We start from the raw sequence: 24,836 nt of genomic DNA, 5'->3' as shown, positions 1-24,836 counted from the left end.
TACTTACAGACAGTAGAAAGTGATCGTTGTTTTATCGAGGGACTTTTGATTGTAAAACTGGAAGAAATCCTCAAATGGAACATTCAGCAGTTCAATTCCAACGAGGTCATGCTCCGGTTTAACTCTCAGCGTCAAAGTACTCATCCCATCAGACTCTCTGCAGGTTTTCAAGTACCAATCATGTAGTCTTCTCATCATCGTGCTTAGAGATCTGACATCTTTGACGAGAGGCTTCCCATAATGGTATTTGTGTTCGTCCACCTCCATGATTTCATAATGTACATCGTCGGGCAGGTAATCTCCAAGATTCTATAACTGGGCACCATAGCCGGATCATTAGCGACGATGTCTTTTGACACCTTGAGCGGGGGGCACGATTGGTTCGCTTGTTCGCCGAGCTGGGCAATTTTTTTCCCAGCTCGTCGTTCTTTCATCCTTTTATCACTGACAGTACTTCCCGACCGCTCCGCTTCGGCATATGCCTTTGCAAGAACGCGCTCATAGTTGCCTCTCGGCGGAGACTTTGGTGGTTTTGTCAGGGCAGCCAGAGTGCGCTTTGCTTTCACCGGATCTACCTTCTCCTCCGGAGGTGGATGTTGCTTTGCTTTCACCCCTTCAAAGAAGTTCTTCACTTCGGCTCGCACGATCTTCGCGTTCTCCTCCTCGGTCCTCTCATATGGTAACTTCTCTGGAGTCTTCAGAGAAGGACCGAGTCTGTATTGACTCCCGCCTCTGGCAGCTGTACTGCTAGACGCCGGCAGAGTAGATGGAGCGGCTGCGGCTGTCTTCTTTCCTTGCTTACGAGGCGGAGGAGAAGGACTACGACGCGCTGGAGCAGCCGCAGCGGCGGCGGGTCTCTTCCGCCCTTGCTGACGAGGCGGAGAAGGAGGAGGCTGGCTGCTCTGGTGCGCCGGCGCTGGCGGAGAAGGAGGCGGAGTGCCGCCACCCGCCGGAGAAGGAGGCTGAGTGCCCTGATCACTCGCCGGAGGAGGAGGCGGAGGAGGAGGTGGAGTGCCCTTACTCGCCGGAGTCGTCCAGTTCGGAAGCTTGATGAGCTCCTTCCGCCATAGGCATGGAGTCTTCAGAGCTAAACCCAGCCGAGTCTCCCCTTCACCGGTAGGGTGGTCAAGCTGGAGGTCCTCAAATCCCTCCGTTATTTCATCCACCATCACCCTAGCATATCCTTCTAGAATCGGCCGGCAGTGGTAGGTTGCGCCGGGTTCAGTAGGTAAAACAGAGCCAACAGCCGCCTTGACTTTCAAGTTCTGCCATTCCGCCATAAGGTGGCAATGTTGAGACTCCGTGATAGCATCCACGGGGTAGCTAGCAGGAGCCGCATGCTCCAGCTGAGGCAGCTCGGTGGAAGCCACGCTGCTTCTCCGCTGAGATGGCGGTGTAGCTTGGGGGGGCAGTTTCGTCATCTCGATTGCCGTCTCGTTCCTCTAGCGCTTGAACCCTTTCGTGCAGCTTCTGAATTTGGGTCTGCTCCACTTTTTTCCTCCTCTCCTGGGTTTTGTAACCGCCCGCGTCCGGAAAACCAGCCTTCCACGGAACGGAGCCTGGCGTGCCTCCTGTCCGTCCATGGTGCTCAGGATTCCCGAGGGCCATTGTGAGCTCGTCGTTCTCTCTGTCTGGAATGAACGTCCCTTGCTGCGCTGCATCGATATAGTGGTTAAGGTTCTTGACGGGTATTGCAAGTTGCTCGTCTGTCCAACGACACCTCCCTGATACAGGGTCCAAGGTTCCGCCAGCCCCGAAGAACCAAGTCCGGCAACGGTCTGGCCAGTTCATTGTCTCTGGTTCGATCCCTTTATCAAGCAGATCCCTCTCAGACTTGGCCCACTTAGTTCGGGCTTTGAGGTAGCCACCTGACCCCGTGCGATGGTGAAGCTTCTTCTAAGCAGCATTCTTCTTGTTTGTCGCTGACATCTTCTTACTCTTTTTCCGATGTCTTGTGGGCCACAAATGCGGGCCAGTGATCTCTGATCTTCTCATACCGGCCGATGAATTCTGGTGTCTCTTCTTTGTCGACAAACATTTTCAGCTCATTCTTCCACCTCCTGAATAGGTCTGCCATCTTCTTAAGAGCATGAGACTTGATTAATTGCTCTATCACTGGCTTCTCCGGATCCTCCTCTGGCGGTAGGGTGAAATTTGCCTTCAGCTCAGTCCAAAGATCATCTTTCTTCATATCATTGACATAAGACACCTCAGGGTCTTCCTTCTTAGGCTTATACCATTGGTGGATGCTGATCGGGATCTTGTCCCTAACTAGAACCCCGCACTGAGCAGCAAAAGCATCCTTTGTCCGGTGGGGTTCAATCGGTTGGCCGTCGCGCGCGATTGCTATGATCTCAAACCTTTCATCCGAGCGCAACTTTCTCTTCGGGCCTCGTCTCTTTACCGCAGTTGTGCTCAATCCGGAGGGCTAGAAAAAAGAAGAAAGACAAGTGTTAATTAATATGTGTACATACCAAAACAATGAATGCATCAATTAGCTAGTCAGCACAGGCTTAACTAATATATTTACCTGGCCGGACTCTGTTCGGTCACCGGAGCCGTCACCACGGGCTCCTTCTTGCACAAGCATTGGGTCACCGGAGCCATCATAATCATGTCTTTCCTCCTACACTCCTCGATCACCGTAGCCTGCTTCTTCACCCTGTTCTTCCAGACCATCATTGTCGTTAAGATACGACAAGATATCACCTCCGGCTAAGATTATGTCCCCCAACACCGCTTCTGCTTGCTCATCTCGTCCGTGCTCCATTGTTTCTGCAAATATTACAACATGGCAATTATTACACAAACATGACAGCAGTTGGATATATTAGTGCAAACGTAGACCTAGCTTATTCCGGGTTTGGGGTGGCCTAGGCAACGCTTCAAGGGTAGGGGCGCGGCGGGAGGGGGTAGGAGATCGACATCGTTTTTTCTAGGGTTTGGGTGTCCTCGAGAGTTTTGGTCGAGCGAGAGTGCCGGGGGGTGCTCCCGTGGTATAAGTTATCACGGTCGAGAGGGGGTATACATATCAACCGTCCATCAAGTCGAATATATCTGGGAGGGAGTTATATATATCGACAACGACGACATACATACACGGGAAAATAATGTTATCGGGGAGGGGGTATATCGACCCCCCCCCCACGTGTTGAAGTTATCGGGAGGGGGTTTTATATCGACAACGACGACATACATACATGGGAAAATAATGTTATCGAGGAGGGGGTATATCGACCCCCCCTCGTGTTGAAGTTATCCCCCCTCGTGTTGAAGTTATCGGGAGGGGGTAATATCGACAACGACAACATACATACACGGGAAAATAATGTTATCGGGGAGGGGGTATATCGACCCCCCCCCCTCGTGTTGAAGTTATCCCCCCTCGTGTTGAAGTTATCGGGAGGGGTATATATCGACGACGACAGACCCGATAAAACATAAGAAAACAAAGAAGAAATAAAAAAAGGAGAAGAAGAAAGGAATAGAGGAGAGGATTGAAGAAAAAAAAGAAGAAAAAAAAAGAGGAGAAGAAGAAAGGAATAGAGGAGAAGAAGAAAAAATAGAATATATTCTATTTTTTCTTCTTCTCCTCTATTCCTTTCTTCTTCTCCTCTTCTTTTTCTACTTTTTTCCTCTTCTTATTTATTTCTCCTCTTCTTCCTCTCCTCTTCTTCTTTCTTTCCTCTTCTTATTTATCTAAAATTGTAACTTTTGCATATATAAAACTTTTCCATGTGGATCATCATTTCTCATATATATCGAATATATATCCATTGTCATATATAAAAACTTTCTATATATGAACAAAAAACTTTCTATCAACAAAAAAACTTTTTTGACATATGTATTCATACATTTTGAACATCTACATACATACAAATTTTTTTTTGTTCACATATACATTATAGCCACATACACATATACATCACATATGAACAAAAAAATTAAACTAATAAAAAAAACATATAGCCACATATGAACAAAAACATATAGCCACATACATACACATATACATTATATATATATATGATCAAAAAACAATTAACTAATAAAAAAACAGAGCCGGGGCGGCGGCTCTCACAGCGGGGGCGGCTAGGGCGATGGCGACGGCGGGGGCGGCGAGGGCGCCGGAGCGCGGGGCGGGACGGGGCGAGGGCACCGGCGAGCACGCGCGGGCCGGGCAGGGGGGCTCAGGGCGCCGAGGCGGCGCGCGCGAGCAGGGGAGCACGAGGCGGGGCGGCGCGTGGGGGCAGGGCGACGGCGACGAGCACCGGGCGGCGACCCGTCGAGGCAAGGGCACGGGGCGACGGCGACGAGGAGCGGGCGGCGACGGCAAGCACGGGCAGCCTGGCGGCGTCGGGGGCAACTGGCGATGGAAATCTGAAAATTTCCTAAGTGCTGGCTTATATAGCAAAGCCTTTGGTCCCGGTTCAACGCACAAACCGAGACGAATGCCACCCTTTAGTCCCGGTTGGAGGCACCAACCGGGACCAAAGGTCCCTTTTCAGCGGCCCAAAGGGCGGGAAGCGGCGGCCTTTGGTCCCGGTTGGTGGCACCAACCGGGACTGAAGGGGGGGCATTGGTCCCAGTTGGTGCCACCAACCGGGACCAAAGGCCTTGCGCTGCCCGCGGCCAAAAGTTTAGTCCCACCTCGCTAGTTGAGAGGGGCTCGGAGTGGTTTATAAGCTCCACTGCGGCTGCCCTCTCGAGCTCCTCTCAAATGCAGGCTTACGGGCCTAATGTCACACTATGCTATCTGTGGGCCTATTGGGCCTTCTGCGGGCCTGAATCCTGGCCCAGGTTGGGTTTCTAGTCGTATTCAGGCCGTGGTGGCCCAATAGGTGGCAGTTTTTTTAAAAAAAATCCAGTTTTTTGGTTCTGTTTTTTGCATTATTTATTTTCTTCTGTTTTTTGCTTTATTTTTTAATTCTTTTTGCTTTTAGGTCAGCAAAATTATAAACTGTCTCTTAGTGCCATTAGTTTTAGAAAAAACATAAACTTTCTATTAGTGCCATTAGTTCTTTATGAAAATTCTTTTTGCTGTATTTAGTTTTTTTGTTTTCTTTTTTGCTATATTTATTTTGTTTTGTTTCTACTTACAACAAAAAACTTATTTATTTTATTTTATTTTGTTTCTAATTACTTATTTATTTTACTTTATGATAATTCTTTCTGCTATTAAAGTTTCTATCAAAAAAAGTTCTTTATGAAAATTCTTTTTGCTTTTAATGATTAAAAATAAAAAAGAGGCGCAATGCGCGTTGATTTGCTTTAAGCCTTTCGGAATAGTGTAGACTGCACTGCACATAGCTCGATGCAGTCTACCTTATTCCTCAAGGCTTGAAGCTATGCAACGTGAGCATTGCGCCTCTTCTTCATCGTCTCTGCACTCAGGGCTTATAAACCGCTCCTAGTGCCTCTCAACTAGCGAGGTGGGACTAAAAAACTGCTTAGCTTGTAAGAAACTCTAGTACCGGTTTGTGCCACGAACAGGTACTAAAGGTGCTCGTGGGACCACAGCCTCATTAGTACCGGTTCGTGGCACCAACAGGGACCAAAGGGTAGAATTCGTCCCGGTTCGTGCCACCAACCGGGACCAATTGCCTTGCACAGCGCCGTGGTGGTGAGTTTAGTCCCACCTCGCTAGCTAAGAGAGAGCCGCACCTGTTTATAAGGTGCGGTGCGCCTGAGCTGTCGAGCTCCTCTCTAAAGCAGGCTTACGGGCCTAACCTCTCTGTACATGCCTGTGGGCCTACTGGGCCTTCTGCGGGCCTGAATCCTGGCCCATGGATGGGTTTCTAATCGTATTCAGGCCGTGGTGGCCCAGTAGGTGGCATAATTTTTAATTTTTGGCCTATTATTTTTCATGCATTTACTAATTATTTTGAGCTATAAGACCCTAAAATTGAAAAGCATTTCAAATGAACTCTGAAAAGGTTGAAAGTTGGTATGGTATCATCATTTCATCCACATAGCATGTGCAAGAAAGTTGAGAGGGTTACGGCAAAAACTAGATGCACTTCTTGTACAAAACGGACAATGGTATCATACTCGTCTATTACAAAGTTGGCATGGTATCATCATAATAGTTGCGGGAGAAAGTCTTCACTTTTTCTTCGCTTGTGTCATTTGCTTATTGCGCCGTAACCATGTATAATCTTCATCGTTTATCGGGATGCTTGGGTCAGCCTTGACTTTGAAGGGAGGAATTTCATGAAACTTTTCATAATCTTCAAACATGTCTGTCTTGCCCTCCACTCCCACAATGTCCCTTTTTTCCTGAAAGAACTATGTGGCGCTTTGGCTCATCGTATGATGTATTTTCTTCCTTATCTTTTCTTTTCCTCGGTCTGGTAGACATGTCCTTCACATAGATAACCTGTGCCACATCATTGGCTAGGACGAACGGTTCGTCAGTGTACCCAAGATTGTTCAGATCCACTGTTGTCATTCCGTACTGTGGGTCTACCTGTACCCCGCCTCCTGACAGATTGACCCATTTGCACTTAAACAAATGGACCTTAAAATCATGTCCGTAGTCAAGTTCCCATATGTCCATTATGTAACCATAATATGTGTCCTTTCCCCTCTCGGTTGCTGCATCAAAGCGGACACCGCTGTTTTGGTTGGTGCTCTTTTGATCTTGGGCGATCGTGTAAAATGTATTCCCATTTATCTCGTATCCTTTGTAAGTCAATACAGTCGAAGATGGTCCCCTGGACAACAAGTACAACTCATCACAAACAGTGGTGTCACCTCTGAGACGTGTTTCCAACCAACTGCTAAAAGTCCTGATGTGTTCACATGTAATCCAGTCGTCACACTGCTCCGGGTGTTTGGAGCGCAGACTGTTCTTGTGTTCATCGACATACGGGGTCACCAAGGTAGAGTTCTGTAGAACTGTGTAGTGTGCTTGAGACCAAGAATATCCGTCCCTGCATATTATTGAGTCCCCCCCTCCAAGCGTGCCTTTTCCAGACAGTCTCCCCTCATACCGCGATTTAGGGAGACCTATCTTCTTAAGGCCAGGAATGAAGTCAACACAAAACCCAATGACATCCTCTGTTTGATGGCCCATGGAGATGCTTCCTTCTGGCCTAGCGCAGTTACGGACATATTTCTTTAGGACTCCCATGAACCTCTCAAAGGGGAACATATTGTGTAGAAATACGGGCCCCAGAATGACAATCTCGTCGACTAGATGAACTAGGACGTGCGTCATGATATTGAAGAAGGATGGTGGGAACACCAGCTCGAAACTGACAAGACATTGCGCCACATCACTCCTTAGCCTTGGTATGTTTTCTGGATCGATCACCTTCTGAGAGATTGCATTGAGGAATGCACATAGCTTCACAATGGCTAATCGGACGTTTTTCGGTAGAAGCCCCCTCAATGCAACCGGAAGCAGTTGCGTCATAATCACGTGGCAGTCATGAGACTTTAGGTTCTGGAACTTTTTCTCTGGCATATTTATTATTCCCTTTATATTCGACGAGAAGCCAGTCGGGACCTTCATACTGAGCAGGCATTCAAAGAAGATTTCTTTCTCTTCTTTCGTAAGAGCGTAGCTAGCAGGACCTTCATACTGCTTCGGAGGCATGCCGTCTTTTTCGTGCAAACGTTGCAGGTCCTCCCGTGCCTCAGGTGTATCTTTTGTCTTCCCATACAAGCCCAAGAAGCCTAGCAGGTTCACGCAAAGGTTCTTCGTCACGTGCATCACGTCGATTGAAGAGCGGACCTTAGCTCTTTCCAGTAGGGTAGGTCCCAAAATATAGATTTCTTCTTCCACATGGGTGTGTGTCCCTCAGCGTCATTCGGAACAGCTAGTCCACCGGGACCCTTTCCAAAGATTATGTGTAAATCATTGACCATAGCAAGTACGTGATCACCGGTACGCATGGCGGGCTTCTTCCGGTGATCTGCCTCGCCTTTGAAATGCTTGCCTTTCTTTCGACATTGATGGTTGGTCGGAAGAAATCGACGATGGCCCAGGTACACATTCTTCCTGCTTTTGTCCAGGTATATACTTTCAGTGTCATCTAAACAGTGCGTGCATGCGTGGTATCCCTTGTTTGTCTGTCCTGAAAGGTTACTTAGAGCGGGCCAATCGTTGATGGTTACAAACAGCAACGCGTGCAAGTTAAATTCCTCCTGTTTGTGCTCATCCCACGTACGTACACCGTTTCCATTCCACAGCTATAAAAGTTCTTCAACTAATGGCCTTAGGTACACATCAATGTCGTTGCCGGGTTGCTTAGGGCCTTGGATGAGAACTGGCATCATAATGAACTTCCGCTTCATGCACATCCAAGGAGGAAGGTTATACATACTTAGAGTCACGGGCCAGGTGCTGTGATTGCTGCTCTGCTCCCCGAGAGGATTAATGCCATCCGCGCTTAAACCAAACCATACGTTCCTTGGGTCAGCTGCAAACTCAGCCCAGTACTTTCTCTCGATTTTTCTCCACTGCGACCCGTCAGTGGGTGCTCTCAACTTCCCGTCTTTCTTACGGTCCTCACTGTGCCATCGCATCAACTTGGCATGCTCTTCGTTTCTGAACAGACGTTTCAACCGTGGTATTATAGGAGCATACCACATCACCTTCGCAGGAACCCTCTTCCTGGGGGGCTCGCCGTCAACATCACCAGGGTCATCTCGTCTGATCTTATACCGCAATGCACCGCATACCGGGCATGCGTTCAGATCCTTGTACGCACCGCGGTAGAGGATGCAGTCATTAGGGCATGCATGTATCTTCTGCACCTCCAATCCTAGAGGGCATACGACCTTCTTTGCTGCGTATGTACTGCCGGGCAATTCGTTATCCTTTGGAAGCTTCTTCTTCAATATTTTCAATAGCTTCTCAAATCCTTTGTCAGGCACAGCATTCTCTGCCTTCCACTGTAGCAATTCCAGTACGGTACCGAGCTTTGTGTTGCCATCTTCGCAATTGGGGTACAACCCATTTTTGTGATCCTCTAACATGCAATCGAACTTCAGCTTCTCCTTTTGACTTTCGTATTGCGTCCTTGCATCGACTATGACCCGGCGGAGATCATCATCATCGGGCACTGGTTCTTCTTGATCTTCAGCAGCTTCCCCCCTTGCAGCATCATTGGGCACATCGTCTGGTTCCTCTTGATCTTCAGCAGCTTCCCCCGTTGCAGCATCACCGTATTCAGGGGGCACATAGTTGTCATCGTCCTCTTCTTCTTCGCCGTCTTCCATCATAACCCCTATTTCTCCGTGCCTCGTCCAAACATTATAGTGTGGCATGAAACCCTTGTAAAGCAGGTGGGTGTGAAGGATTTTCCGGTCAGAGTAAGACTTCGAGAAAATCATATAGGGCATGGACAACACATAAAACCATTCTGCTTGTTTGCCTCAGCCACTTCGAGAAAATCATGCAAGCCCTTAATGTACTCGGAGGTGTGTCTGTCACCGTACATCCATTGCCGGTTCATCTGCGTGCATTATATATAATTAAGTGTGTCAAAAACCATTACAGAACATCATGAATAGATAATTAAGTGACGAAATTAATAGAAGCTCATCGTCACATTAAAACCAAAGTACATACATAGTTTTCATCTAACAACATATAGCTCTCCAGAGCATCTAATTAATTAAACCATACATTGAAACTATGTAAAACATTTCAATGTGAAAACAAATGCGATCATAATCGCAACCAAGGTAACAATTGATCCAACGGCATAATGATACCAAGCCTCGGTATGAATGGCATATTTTCTAATCTTTCTAATCTTCAAGCGCATTGCATCCATCTTGATCTTGTGATCATCGACGACATCCGCAACATGCAACTCCAATATCATCTTCTCCTCCTCAATTTTTTTTTATTTTTTCCTTCAAGTAATTGTTTTCTTCCTCAACTAAATTTAACCTCTCGACAATAGGGTCGGTTGGAATTTCCGGTTCAACCACCTCCTAGATAAATAAAATCTATGTCACGTTGGTCGGCATATTTGTCATAAACAATAAATGAACCAAATAGTTATAAAAAGATAATATATACCACATCCGAATCATAGACAGGACGAGGGCCGACGGGGGCGGATACCAAAACCATCGCACTATGTAATAAGAAAGAATAATAAAAGTAACAAAATTAGACAAGTATCTATCTAAAGTAAGAAATTTTTTTCTTTCAGAAAGAAGATAAGAACAAGAGGCTCACCACGGTGGTGCTGGCGACGAGATCGGCGCGGGCGATCGACGGCGGTGAAGACGGGGACGGGACGTGACGGACCGCTAAACCTAGACAAATCTCGGGGAAAATGGAGCTCGTTGGTCGAGTTTCGAGAGGAGAAAGATTAACTAGTATGGCTCGGACATTTCATCGAACACCTCATGTGAATAGGAGGTGAGCTAGAGCACCCAAATGCCCTCCCCTCGCCGGCCAGAAAAAACAGAGCACTGTGGAGTGCTCTGCTGTGGCGATGGGGTATATATAGGCAACTCATTTGTCCCGGTTCGTGGTAGAAACTGGGACTAAAGCTCAGCCTTCTGTCCCGGTTCGAGCCAAGAACCGGGACCAATGGTTGTGGGCCAGGAGCGAGGACCATTGGTCCCGGTTCGTGCCTAGAACCGGGACAAATGGGTCCATACGAACCGGGACCAATGCCCACGAGGCCCCGGCCGGCACCCTGGGCTCACGAACCAGGACGAATGGCCCCATGGGTCCCGGTTCGTGACTGAACCGGGACTAATGGGCTTGCCATGCCTGAACGAAAGCCCTGTTTTCTACTAGTGTATTAGTGTTACTAAATAATTATTTCAGTTTTTTTGAATTTTGGTCAAATCTGGTCAAACTATGGTCAAACTGTGGTCAAACTAGTTATTCAAGAAATATTAGTGTTACTAAATAATTATTGTTTTTTAAAACAATAGTTTCAAACTCAAACAGTGAAATGTGTGACTTCATGCTCAAGCTAAATTCCTGAGGGTTGATAGGATTGACATCTTACTATTGTCAGGAAAACAACAAGTGCAGACTTGGAAACGAGGGAGAATAGACCCAGAAGTTAAGCGTGCTCAGGATGGAGTAGTGAGAGGATGGGTGATCGTCCGGGAAGTTAGATGATTTGGAATGATGAGGGCTGATTACAGATTAGAGGTTAAATTGAGCAGTCATGAGGGGTGGTGATTATAGATTAGAGGTTAAAATAATTCAGAAATTTGAAAATAAAAAAAATTCAAAAAAATTGAAAAAAACCCATAAAATTTCCTTTAGTGCCGGTTGGTGTTACCAACCGGGACTAAAGGTGGAGCTCCAGGCTGCGGCCACGTGGACGGCCTTTAGTCCCGGTTCGTGTAAGAACCGGGACTAAAGGGGGAGGCTTTAGTAACGACCCTTTAGTCCCGGTTCCAGAACCGGGACTAAAGGCCCTTATAAACCGGGACAAAAGGCCCTTTTTCTACTACTCACGCGCAAGTGGGCGTGCGCTCGGGGGGCGCGGCCAGGCGAGCAGAGGCCGTGGTCGGGCTGGCCACGGCGGGGCATGAACGTCGACGGGGCAAAGGGGTACAGGGGAGGAGGACGAGGTCCTCACCCATGTTGCCGGGGAGTTGGGCGGCGAGGCGTGATGGCGCCGGCGATGAAGAGGCGGGGTGGGGCAGCGCCGAGGGCGACGGCGTCGGGGACGTTGGGGTCGGGGCGCAGCGGGGGCGGATGGCGTCCAGGTCGGGGAGATAACGGGAGGAGACGATGCGGTTGGGGCGGTGGCGACCGGGCGGTGGCGCCGGCGTGCTGGCGCCGGGGGAAAGGCGACGGCGTCGTGGTGAAGGGGTCGGGGCCCTCTGCCCCGATCGAGACGAGGGAAAAGGGAGAGAGGCGTGGGGGAAGCGAGTGGGGGGAGTGGGGAACGGGGCGACCGGGTTAGGGTTTCCGGTTCGGGGGGAAGGGGTTATACAGGGGTGCCGGGTGGGCCGGGTGGGCCTGTTGGGCCGGCCAGCTGGGCCAAGATCCAGTGAGAGGCGGGGGCCTCTCCCCTATTCTTTTTTTCTGTTGCCTTCTCCTTTTCTTTTATTTGCTTATTCCTTTTCTTTTTACTTATTCTAAATGTTGAAATTGGATCCGACTTTGAATCGATGCGAACTTAACAACAGTAAAATCGATGACATGGCACCATTAACAGTGGTTTACTGTAGCATAATTATCCGGGCGTTACATCCTCGTCAAATCTACAGAGAGTTCACGAGCGAGGAGGCCCTGGTAGCCATGCCCGCGGAGAAACCGAACTTCGTCACCGAGCAGCGGCGCTCATGCCAACTACAACGCGGTCACGGCGCACTCAGACACGGAAACGCCGCTGGGCAATTGAGGATGGGAACATTGGCAGTCGCGCGCCGTTCGTGTCTGGCCGCTACGACCACGAGGCTGTCCCGTCCACATCCATCATGGACCTCACCTTCACCAGTGATGTCCAAGCGACGGGTTCCGACAAATAAGAGTAGGATATGAGAGACAAAGACGTTCTTGTCCCATGTGGGCATTTCTATATCCCATGTCTTACTCTTCCTCGATGTTGATCCGCAGCTTCACTTTCATGAGCTCACAGCCAGCGAAGATGTCGGACATGGGGAATAATAAGGACTTGGACATGGACGAGGCGAAGATTTAAACTTGATTAATTTTGTTTATGTCAAAAAATGTCATGAATTTGCTCGGCTTAAATGAAAATAGTTAGGTTTAAATGACTCGGCTAATCGTTTCTCCTGGAAAGTCTGATTTAGTGCATCATAGTCTAGTGCTTGAAGATATTTGTTTTGGATGAACACATTTTGTACTATCGTCTTCAACTGGCTGTACTAGTCACTGTACGACAAGTACTACTACCAAACAGGATTCATTACTTAGCCTAGAGTAGTACTGTATAACTTACCACTGTACTAGAAGATGTGTCAATCTAGTCTTGTCACATCGACACGCTAGCTGGTTTCGCCCCCACGTCTTGCCTGTACAAAGAGTACACGTACTCAAGATATATTTTCCTCTCTTTCACCTAAAAATACTAGTAGTACATATGTTACTTGTTCTCCTTTTACATTGTGTGTAAGCGTATAAAATCATATATTCGCGCATGGTACATAGAAACCGTGTTTTCTGAACACAATTTTGCACAGGGTGCACAAGATCATTTTTGTTTCTTTTTGTGTACTGAACTTGACATAATATATTTTTTGCATAAAATATACCGCATTTACATGTTATAGCACGGTAAATATCCATATGTTTAACTGTTTTTTATCGGTTTTGTTATTTCTTGGTCATCTCTAATGATGTCTTGGTTTGCATTAAAAGTTGAGAACCATCGGTCCGACATTACTTCCTAGATCTCACATTTTGTCTCTTTTTTTTTTGCAGGGAGATCTCACATTTTGTCTGAACTCTACAAACATACACTACATTTTATTTGTATCCGATGAATAATTAATTACAACGAGGTGAATATTTTTTGTGTTTGCATACAATTTTATAAAGAAAAATTACTTATACGGATTAAGATATAGGAGTAGTACAATTGTATAGTCTGGAGATAAAAAAAAGTGAGCACAGATCAGTACAACTGCTACACGTTGCACCGGCTTCACTTCACTCTGCAGTCTACAGTGGCGCACTGTGCACCGCCCATCTCATCATATTCCTCCCACTTCCCAAATTTAACAATTTTGATCTGTGGATGAAATCATTTCACAAAATGAACTGCCCTTAAAATTTTTTTACTCGGCTGACCTTTTTGAGTGGCGCCCGACACGAAGACGCCACACTACACTGTGTAGCGCCTGACTGACAGGCGCTGCACGCCTAGCCAGTGTCGCACCCGGATGGCCTTAGCCTTGTCCAGAATGGCCGCAAGAGCATCGACCACCATATTAAACAGGAACGGGGAGAATGAATCACCCTGCCTCACCCCGCAGAAAGTGGGGAAGTAGGGGCCGATCTCCCCATTGATGTTGACGGCAGTGCGACCACACGAGACCATCTGCATAACCCGCGTCACCCAACGGTCATCGAAGCCTTTCCGCAGGAGAACTTCCCGAAGGAAGGGCCAGCTAATAGTGTCATAGGCCTTATGAAAATCGATCTTCAGAAAGACCGCCTTGAGGTGTTTGGAGCGGACCTCATGGAGGACTTCGTGAAGGACCAGCACCCCATCCAGAATATAACGGCCTCGGATGAAAGCCGATTGGTTGGGGTGAGTAATCTGGTCCGCGAGCAGGGTCACCCTATTGGCGTACCCTTTCGCCAGAATCCGGAAAATCACGTTAATCACCGTGATTGGGCGGACCCGACGGATGTCAGAAGCACCAGAACCTTGGGGACGAGCGAGATCGTCCCGTAGTTAAGGCGCCCAAGATCGATGGACCCAACGTAGAACTCGTCGAAGATGGCCATGACCTCCGGCTTGATCACATTCCAGAAGCTTTGGAAGAACTTGACTGGAAGGCCATCCGGGCCAGGGGCCGAGGCAGGGTTCATGCCCTTGATGGCGGCCCAGACCTCGCCCTCTGAGAAGGTGGCCATAAGAGCCGCGTTCTCAGGCTCGGAAACAAGCTGGCGACCGGACCAGCAGTCGGGGGCCAAAGATAAGCCGCTCCGAGGAGCGGCTATGAACAGGGCCCTATAGAAGCCGTCGACGTGGGACCTAATGTCCCGCGGGGACTGCAGGAGGGTCGAGCCATCCCAAAGGAGAGGAATGGTGTTGCGCCTACGTCGGCCATTAGCAATGGCTTGGAAATATGCCGTATTCGCGTCGCCCTTCAAGTCCCATTTCTGAGCACCACGCAAACGCCATTAGGCCTCTTCATCAGTGTAGATGATAGAGAGCTGATCTTCCAAGTCGTAGCGGGTGAGCCACTCCTCGGGAGAGAGGCCGGTAGCATCGGCGCGCAGGTCCAGGGCTTGGACCGCAGACAGCAGAGCCTTCTTACGCTCGCGGAGGTCACGCCCCAGGTTGGCGCCCCATCCCTTCATGAACTGTCGGCCTCGCTTGGCGCAGACGTGCCAAGAGTCGACAGCAGAGGAAGGGCGAGAAAGAGACTGCGAGAGGGCGCGAGTCTCCAACCAACGGGCACCGACCGCGTTGGCGAAGCCATCTTGGGACAGCCAAAATGTCTCAAACCGGAATGGGGGGGGGAGCGGGGGGCGTTCATCAGTGGAAGATAGAAGGAGGGGGACGTGGTCGGAACCAATCCGAGTGATGGCCCGAAGGGAGGCAAGGGAGCAACGGAGGTCCCATTCCGGAGAAACTAGGACCCGGTCCAGGACGGACTGGGTCGGGGCAGCCTGACGGTTGGTCCAGGTGAACCTGGCACCAACCCGGTCAATCTCATGGAGGCCAAGATCAGCAATGCAATCGTTGAACCTTTGCATAAGAGCAAAGTTGACATTGGCATTGCTCTTGTCTTCTGCGAACCTAAGGAGATTAAAGTCACCCCCCACAACACCCGGCAGTGACGCAGCCGACACCTTCCGGTGGAGCTCCTCGAGGAAGGAGGCGGATCGGCTGTGGTCAGCGGGCCCATAGACAATAATGACCTCCCACTTGAAGTTAAGGGAGCGTTCAAAAATCTCCATGCTGACAAAGAATTGACCCCGGTCCATATTGCCCACCTCGAAGGTGGCATCCTTCACACCTAACAGGATGCCACCGGAATGGCCCGCGGTCCCACTAGAAGGGAGCCAGTGCCAGGCGAAAAGGTGGGAGCTCAGGCAGTCAAGCTCCGGGAGGGAGAAATCCGTACGCATGGTCTCCTGGATGGCCACAATATCAATGTGTTCGTCACGCATGTACTCGATGAGTTGGCGGCGGCGGCCATCATGGCCGAAACCACGGATGTTCCAGAAGAGGGCACGCATCACGCAACCATTGAGGGGCTGCTTGACCCCAGGACACGAGATGCGCTTTGGGCGCGAAGGGCGGCAGTCCGAGAACGGGTACGACCCCGAAGCTCGGTGGCGGACAGAGGGGGAATTCCACCAATCCTCCGAGGAGGGGGTGGCATAAGTTCCGCCGACTTGGACGACAAGCCGGGGGGCAAGAGCAGGGTTGCTCTAGCCATAGCCAGCCTCCCGTCGAGGATCTCGTGGGCCCTAATGGCCGCGATCTGGGCTAAGGGGGGCGACCTCCCCCCTAAAGATGATCGCGGAATCGGTCGCGATCTTCACAAGGTTTCCAAGCGGCACCGACTCGAGAGCAGAGAAGGAACAAGTAGCTGCCGAGGGGGGTGACTGAAGGGATACCTGGCTCCAGGTTCCGTGCAGTGGCACGAAGCTCCGCCCGCTCGCGGATGGGCAGCGCCGGGCTACCCTCCGGGCGCGCCGCGTCCAACCGAGCACTCCGGCGCGAAGCAGTCGCCGGAGAGGAGGCCGAACGGGCGCGCCAAGAGAAGGCTATGAGGCATGGAGGCGGAGGCGGGGCAACTAGGGGGGTGGTCACCTGGGACTCGCCGTCCAAGCCAGAGACCGCAGCGGGGAGGAGCTGAAGAGCCGGGGTCGGAGTGGAAGACGGCGATGGCATCGGTGTTGGGGATGATGGTGGTGGAGCAGAGTCGGTGACGAGAGCTGTCCGGGCCACAGGCGGAGCCGGGGACAGTAGGATGGCCGACGGGGCGACGACAGGAGCGGCGCCGGGGGAGGGGGCAGGGATGGCCCCCACGCCCCCGGCAAGCGGCGAGGGCGGGTCCTGGATCACCGACCCCGTAGGAAGGAGAACCAGGTCCAGAACCGGCCCGTCTGGAGCGGTGGAGACAGGGGAGCGTGGAGAGGAGGCGGGGCAGACAACCAAGCCCACGCTGGAGGCGTCGCTGGCGGCAGGGGACACGGCCACCGGACCGAGGAGGGCCTCGAGGGGGGGGGGGGGCGGCGCGGCCTGGCGCCCATGCCCGCCATCGGCCGGAGGCGAAGGCGGGCGGGACGGCGACCGAGAGGGCGAGTCATCCGAACCCTCCCCGTCCTCCGACCGGCGGGAGCGGGGGTGGTGGCGACCGTGGTAGCCCCCATCGGTCCCCGGGTTGCCGCCGGGAGGCCCATCGTCGGTGAAGCGGGGGCGGCCGACGTGGTTGGGGGGCTCGGGGGCGATGCGGAGGTCATAGCCCTGGTCGTTGAAGAAAACACGGACGGTGACGTGAGGCTTGGAGGAGTCTAAGCACTTGACCTTGACCCGGACCTCCTCCTCCTTGCGGAGGGAGAGCTCGTCCACCACCACCACCTTGCCCAAGATCCTGGACATCGGGCGGATGACGAGCTCGGACCGGGCGATGTCGGGGAGACCACCTACAAGGAGCAAGGCGGTATCCAGCACAGCCACCGCAGGGGCGTCGAGGACCGGCTCGGTGATGTCGACGACAAGCTGGTTGAGGGCGAGGGTGATCCGGCCACTACGAGTGGCGTAGCCGTAATTGACGGAGTCGGGGAAGACCACGGTGAAGATGTGACCGGCCGTAGGAGTGACCAACCAGTCCCACTGGCGACGGTAGAGGTGGTTGAGCTCGGCCTCAATCATCTCCTGAGAGGCAACCCCGTCGACCACAGTGACGATCGCTTGAAGGGAGGGGGTGGGCGGTGGGAGATCGGGGACCTCGAGGTGGAAGAAGCCCAGCCCCTCAATCCCGTGGCCGTACATCATGAGCTCCGACGTCACAGGGCGAGCAGGACATAGCAGGGCGGGATGGCCAGGGTCCTGGCATATGTAGCAACACTGGGGTTGACGCAGCTAACTTGCGAGTGCCCCGCCACCACGCAATTGAAGCACGGGGGACGAGGTAGGTTGGAGACCGGGCCAGGGGCCGGGGATGAACCCGGAGCCACCGGGGGAAGCGAAGCGGGGGTGCCCCGCCCCTGACCGCGGCGCTTCTTCTTCTTGGACGGACCCTGACGGCCGCGGGAAGGACCGGTGCCCGGGGCGGCCGAGGGGGCCGGCACCGAAGGCGAGGCGGCGTGGGGTGGGAGATACTTCCGCGGGGCCGGGGCAGAATGCTGAGCAGGGGGTGTGACGAGGCAGGGAGCGACGAGCGAGGCGGGGAAGGAGTTCGGCCGCGCCGAGGCGGAGGGGATGGCGAGCGGTGGCCTCTGGCGTCACGACGAGCCGGCGAACGCCGGTCATCGCGCCGGCCGTCGCGGAGCTCCCGCCGCTCCCGGCGCAACTCCTCCTCGCCGCGCAGCGCATCAGGAGAAGGACGGCGGGGCTCGCGGCGGTCGTCCGACCTCCACTTCTGCCGCGGCTCGCCGTCGTTCCACTCACGCATGGCAGACTGCTGCGGCGGGAAGGGAGGCGAGGTCGAGCACACAGCTGGGGACGGCGGGGAGGAGTGCGGGTGGGGAGAGACTTGCGGTTGGTGGAGGGGAACAGGCGTGGCGGCGGGGGAAGGGGGGGAGAGATGGGGCCACCGGGCACCCCCGAGGGAACCAAATCGTGCCGGCCGACTGCGTGGGCCTAGGGCACCGGGGCGGCCCAGCCAACTCGGGCAGGCCCAGCCGGGGCGAGGGGAGCCCAACGGGCGCGGAAGGCAGATGGGCTGGGCCGCGGCCCAGAATGCCCCGGCCGGCCGGGTCGAGGCCCAGCGGGCGACGGGGAGGGGCGAGCCGTAGGGTTTCCCCTCTATCGGCAGGCGGCGCCTCGGCCGTCGGCACCAGCGACCCGCCGCCGGCAAGGGCCGGCGTGGGGCGGCGCAGGGGGAGGGTAACGCGGACGCAGAGTGAGGATGACCCGAACGAAGCAATAAAGGGGCGTAAGGGGGATACGCGGGCCACCGGAGCCGAGAGGACCGGGACTGGGCGCGACGGCGGCGACACCGGAGCAGTCGCCAACCGCGCCATCGGCGGGCGGCGCCAAGACCCGCGGGGGGAGCCACGATCAGGGCGGCCGGCCACGTCCCACGAACGGACGCGCCGGCGGCGACCATCCCCACCCCTCAAGCTCCAGCCTTGCGCGCCTGCGGCACGAGACGAGCTCGAGGGCAGCGGCGGCGACCGCACCTGCCGCGAGCCGGCGGCAGAACCCCGCTTGTGGGGGGCTAAGCCCCCGGCCTGGCCGGGCTGGGCGGTGCGACAGGGAGCGACGGGAGGGGGTGGGGGGGGGGGGGGGGGTGGGGAACGGCTGCTCATCCGCAAGGTCAGCCCACCGGATGCGAAGAACGAGCGCCGGGGCGGGCGAGGAGGGCGGCGGGGCGGCAGACGCCGTCGGCGCCGGCGGCGGGGAGGGGAGCGTGGAGGACGGGGAGGCGACAGGGCCGACTAGGGGAGCGACGGGAGCCAGCACCGCGGCCGGGGCCGCGTCGCCGTTGGCGTCGCAGGAGCGCTCACTCATCTTACAGATATCCTGTGTAGGGATCTCGATGGTCTTTACATCCAGCCTAGCAGGCCGCACATAAGTTACATAACTCAGTTAATCTTTTCGGATCTTTGTCATTTTATGGTACCGCTTTAGCTTTTGCAATTATCATTTTACAGTTTAAAGGAACTGTATGTGACACTATATGGTAAGCTGGGTCATGATTTTTATGCGGAGATTCGCAAGAAATGCCGACAAGACCCTGTCGCTGCCGTGTTTGCCGGGATGCGTGTTTGCCACTACAAGGGTCAGTCCCTTATTCACCCTTTCATCTATTTATCGTTTTCTACCGTCTGATACTACCGTATAACTATTTTAGTTTCATTGACATGAAACATGGTATCACTGTTCGGTTCAGGAAAAGGATATATTGTTTGCTTCTTATCAGCTTCAAAGTACTACCTAGATTTGGAAATACCAGAGGGACAGCAATTCTGCGTGAAGTGAGTGGCCTCTACGGTTTATTCTTTAAACTGATGATTGTTCTACCCTAATCCGTGAGGGCTTACTTATTTGCTTGTGTGCAGTTGGCATCATCCGAAAATCCCCATAGTACACCTCCAGTCTCAGCCAGAAAGCCCTGTTGATCCAACTCAGGAGTTACAAAGTAGCTGGAGAACAATCAAACAGCTGCAAAGCCTCGATCCATTTCAGTTATCGGTAAGACGGTGCTCGTCTTATTGGCTGCATATGGGCTTTGTACACTGACAGCCTAATTCTGTTCTGGGTCTATTGCAGGAGAATACCCGCTTTTTGTGCAGAGCCGCTCTGAAAGAGATAGACTGCACCAAACGTTGGTGCTATCTTGGATGCTTCCACTGCAGACAGTCGATCGACGGTGACGGAAACGAAAACTGGTGCAGCCAGTGTGACCCAGTTAACAAGAAGCGGAAGAGGCCGGTCTTCTGGTAAGAATCCTGAAGACGCGTATGCTGTTAGTGCCACATTGATTATTGCTTAGTTCAGACATCGCACGCTAACTAGTTAGTAATTTTCATGCTGGTGTTTTTCGGCACACTAGGTACAAGCTAAATGCAGTGGTGGAGGATGATACTGGCACCATGAACTTGATGATCTTTGCCGAGCATGCGCAGGGACTGATCGGTGTCACCGCAGAACTTCTCAAAGAGATCGCCGATGATGGCAGGTGCACCATGCCAGCTGCAATCTCAGATATTCTCGGCTCTACCCGCACTTTCCAAGTTTCCATCGACAAGTGGAGCTCGAGCTTCGTTGTGAAATGGGTCCTGAACGATGATGAGTTGACTCTACTGCAGCACAGTGACTCGGTTCAGTTGACAGTAGGAGGCGACAGTCCTTTGCCGAAGGAAGATGGCTATTCTTCAATGTCTAGCTGCAGCTCACAACTTATGGAGGTAAAAAATGCTTGACATTTATTTTTGATACATATAAACCGACGGGCGGAAATTTCTGTTTTTTGTTTTGCTGCAAGTACATTAAACTGCAGGTAAGCTCTATCTAGCATCTTGATTCAATCAGTTTTCCTTGCCCATTGGTTTCAGGAGAAGATGTTGATCATCAAGCGAGGTACCGAGCTGAAGGCCGAAGATGAGGCAGATGCAGAATGACTCCTTTCCCTGACTAAGCATGGGCGGTAATCAGACCAAGTACCTGTTCTTTTGCTATGCCTTAATTCTAAACCTATGTAAAAAAGAACTTGTAAGAAATCTCATGTAAATATTATGTGGAAGTCACCTTGTTCAGATTGCTGGGAATGCTTTATCCTTGGGCCAGCATATGTCAATATACTGGAGTAGTACAGTAGTGACTCTTGCAGACACCTTGGACACATTCTATTATTTCAAAAGGTAGGATGAACTCCTAACCTCTGCATCGATGCACATAGTTATATATTATTAATTATTAAAAACCTTTTGAAAATAATGGAATGTATCCATGGTGTCTGCAGAGTTTTGATTTTTTTTCTATATTTGTCTTACGGAATCTTCAAACTATAGTCCAGATTTTAAATAATAGAATGTGAGTTACAACGAACGGAGTACCAACTGCTGAGTACCAACCGTTGTTCAAGGTGGGTTGTTCAAGGTGGTGTGTACACGGTTGGAACAGGTGACTACGGGGGTTTTCTCAACATGGGTGGCAGCATAACTTCCGGATTTATCGAGCGCAACTTTTGACATAAGCATAGTGTTGGTCTATAGGACTCCACTGTTGCCGGTTTGTCGGTTTTGTTTCATTTCTTTTTGTCAGACTTTTGGGTTTGGTTATATGCATTCTAATTATGCAGAGGCTAGGTGTTACTCATAATACTTTGTATCCGCTTGATGTTACATTGAGATAATAAAAGAGCCCTTTATCAGCGAAAAAGAACCACATGTGAGTTACCAAGGTTGTACAACTCCAAGATAACACCTTCAAGAAGAATCAGTTTGCAGTGCAGTGTAGATACCAACCATAGCCAAAAGGTTGACTCATGAATTTTCACTTTCACCCAAGAGAGAATACAACCTTGAGGTCAACGATAAATATTGCTATCCACCTCTCTGATTGTCTGCGCAAACAGAACTAGCCGATCAGAAGAAGATTTCGCTGGAAGAAAAGACATCATCTCACTGCTTCTCGTTGCTGCCACACCACTACCTCCTCCATGGTAGTTGTCTGCACCACAACAACACATAGTACTTCACGACTGCCTATTACAACAAGGTTTGTCTGCTTCGGTAAAGGAGGGGCGATGACGGTGGCGTGCCTTCAGCTCACATCAGTGCTTGTAGTCGTTGCTAGGTGGTCCATAGACATGTTTGTATTTTTATTATCTTTGATGTTCTTTGTACTACCATGATTGAAGATGTATAGATTGGAAGTTTCTCACAAGAAAAAACACATAGGGCGTGTTTGATTGGTCGCATGCAATTTGCCTGCATTATATACTGGACCTAGTTCAGTCTGGCTAAGCAAAAACAGGCAAAAAAAAGGCAATGTCTACAAGTTGTTTGGTTGCCCGCATTGCATCAGTGACCATTTTAGGACCGGCTGTTTGGTTGTCTGCTATGTGCTTCAGAGGTGAGCAGATGCAAACCACAGCCATTTGGCATGTGTTCTGCACATCCCTTTCAAATGTGGTGACCTTACCACCACATTAGCAGCACTTCATAGCAAGCAACAAGAGAGATAACAGTAGCCAGTAAATAGACATAAACACAACATTGAAATAGGCATAAGAACAACACATTAGCAGATAAGTTTAAGCAGCAGGCATCCCATGCCCTTCACCACCTTAGGGTGCTGAACCCTGGGCAAAATATGGAGAGTTTACCAACATCCTAACAACATAATGACAGGTTCAAACTAACAACACGACAAGTTCACACATAACGATAGAAATACTAACGATCTAAACGTCGAGACTGATGTTCCTGATGCATATGTGCCTCTGGCAGTGCACCCTGCACATGATGAAGTTGTTCTGGTTGTAGATATGCACCTTCGGGCCAAGGTCGGAGATCCGCAAGACGAGGAGGTCGTCGGGGACGATCTTGTGGCGGCGGCAGAAGTAGTTCTAGCCCCTCCCAAGGACCATCTGGTCCTAGAAGGTATGGACCTGCACCCAGAACTCGCACCACGTGTTCGCCGACAGCCTGACGACGCGAGGAGGCTTCAGCACCAGTCACTGCTTCATCACCGTCTTGAACTTGGGCGGGATGACGAGCATGGTGATATCATCCTCATCCTGGATATGGATGTAGAAGCGTAGCGGCTCTCGTGCCCCCTCCTCGTGGCTGATCCTCAGCCTGCGTCCATGGCCCAGCGGCTAGCTCATGGCAGTGACCAAGCCTGGGAGGTTCACCCTTTTGTTCCACCGGTTCGTTAGGGTCAAGTCCTCGATGCCAACCACCACCCACGCTCCTTCGCCGGCTACATCCCACTCTGTCTTCACGATCTTGTCAGGTAAGACGACGTGTGTTAGTAACAGAGCATTATCAGATCATTGATCTGATCTGTGGCAACTGCATCTGATGAGTGGAAGTTGCAATCAACCACTAGTATGATCTGAACATAGCACTGTGCAAGTACGACTACCACTGATCAGCAACTATTCCAAATTTGGGGGCATTCATTCACACTACTACCTATGTGAGCAAACACAATGTTCCTACAATGTACATGAGCATGCAAATTGGTCCTACCAACACTAAGCATGCACATACTAAGATCATGCGGAAACCCTAACTATAAACAATACGAATCAGTGGCATCAACAAACAGTCCATCATCAACGAACAGTCTAGCAACACCATTCTATCATCAACACCCGAGGAGCACTAATGTAACAATATAAGAGGATGACATGCTTATGCAATAATTTTGCATCCACACCCGGGACAGTTGCCATCTATAGTACCAGCCAATAGTAATCAATTGGGAATCGAATGGATTCAGATCTATTCAATTGGAAACTAAGTATAGAGCAACGACCCCTATCATTTTCTACGTTTACTGACTGTGTTCTAGTGTTAAAAGTTAACTGAATTTTTCAGTTAACTGAATTTGTCTCAATATTCAAATTTGACTGAACCTTTTCAGTTAACTGAATTTGTCCTGGTGTTCAAAGTTAACTGAATTTTCAGTAAACTGAATTTGTCTCGGTGTTCAAATTTCACTGAATCTTTTCATTTAACTGAATTTGTCCTGGTGTTCAAAGTTAACAATTTTTTTCAATCAACTGAATTTGTCTCAGTGTTGAAATTTAACTGAATCATTCGAGTTAGCTGAATTTGTCCTAGTGTTAAAAGCTAATTGAATTTTCCAGTTAACTAAATTTGTCTCAATGTTTAAAATTAACTGAATCTTTCAAGTTAACTGGATTTATCCTGGTGTTCAAAGTTAACTGATTTTTTTTAGATAATTGAATTTGTCCGAGTGTTCAAATATAACCGAATAGCAAAGCAACAAAAACAACATCGATAACTTGTTCATTGCATACCGTAGCATTTCAGACACATACCAAAGCAACAAAAGCAACATTGATAAATTGTTAACTTATATGCTGCAATTTATACCTATCAGCATACCTAATTAGGCTTCACTTGTTCTGCAACTTCTTCAGTTCTTCGAGCGCTCCGAACGGCACGAACAAAATAATGATAAGCCAATCACGCCAATTAACGGCCACTCCTCCGGAAGAACGCCAAAAGAGCACCGAAGTCCCTCTGCTTCTCCAGGCACACGGCGTTAGTGATGCAGAGTGCCACCACCCACTGAGCCCGCTCCTGATCAACGGGAGCCAGCTAGTCAAAGACGACGTCCAATGACACAAATGGATTCCAAAGCCTGGAGAGGATTCGCCCGACAACACCCCTTCTTGTACAGCACCTCCCCCACAACTGCGTGGAGACAGTTCAACTCCTCCGAGAGATAGGTGAAGAAGGTGACCAGGTCCAGAAGCCGTAGCTCGTTGAAGTTCATGGGGTGGTCGAAGGGGTTCAACCT

At 50.8% G+C, this 24,836-nt stretch overlaps 1 protein-coding gene across 1 annotated transcript; it reads right to left on the bottom strand.

Moving 5' to 3' along the window:
- Positions 1-14,827: 14,827 nt before the first annotated feature.
- Positions 14,828-15,892, bottom strand: LOC141042646 (uncharacterized). The gene has a single exon (XM_073511504.1). It carries the CDS (start codon positions 15,890-15,892, stop codon positions 14,828-14,830), a length of 1,065 nt encoding a protein of 354 aa, XP_073367605.1.
- Between the last annotated feature and the right edge of the window lie 8,944 nt (positions 15,893-24,836).

Source organism: Aegilops tauschii, chromosome 3 (assembly GCF_002575655.3).
Source record: "Aegilops tauschii subsp. strangulata cultivar AL8/78 chromosome 3, Aet v6.0, whole genome shotgun sequence".
NCBI classification, from domain to species: Eukaryota; Viridiplantae; Streptophyta; class Magnoliopsida; order Poales; family Poaceae; genus Aegilops; species Aegilops tauschii.
The sequence above is the reverse complement of the archived record's forward strand: the minus strand, read 5'-3'. Positions and strand labels throughout refer to the sequence as shown.

What these genes read in the sequence shown, in the direction of transcription:
- LOC141042646 (XM_073511504.1), bottom strand. Translation starts at nt 15,892, where the DNA reads ATGCGTGCCCTCTTCTGGAACATCCGTGGTTTCGGCCATGATGGCCGC.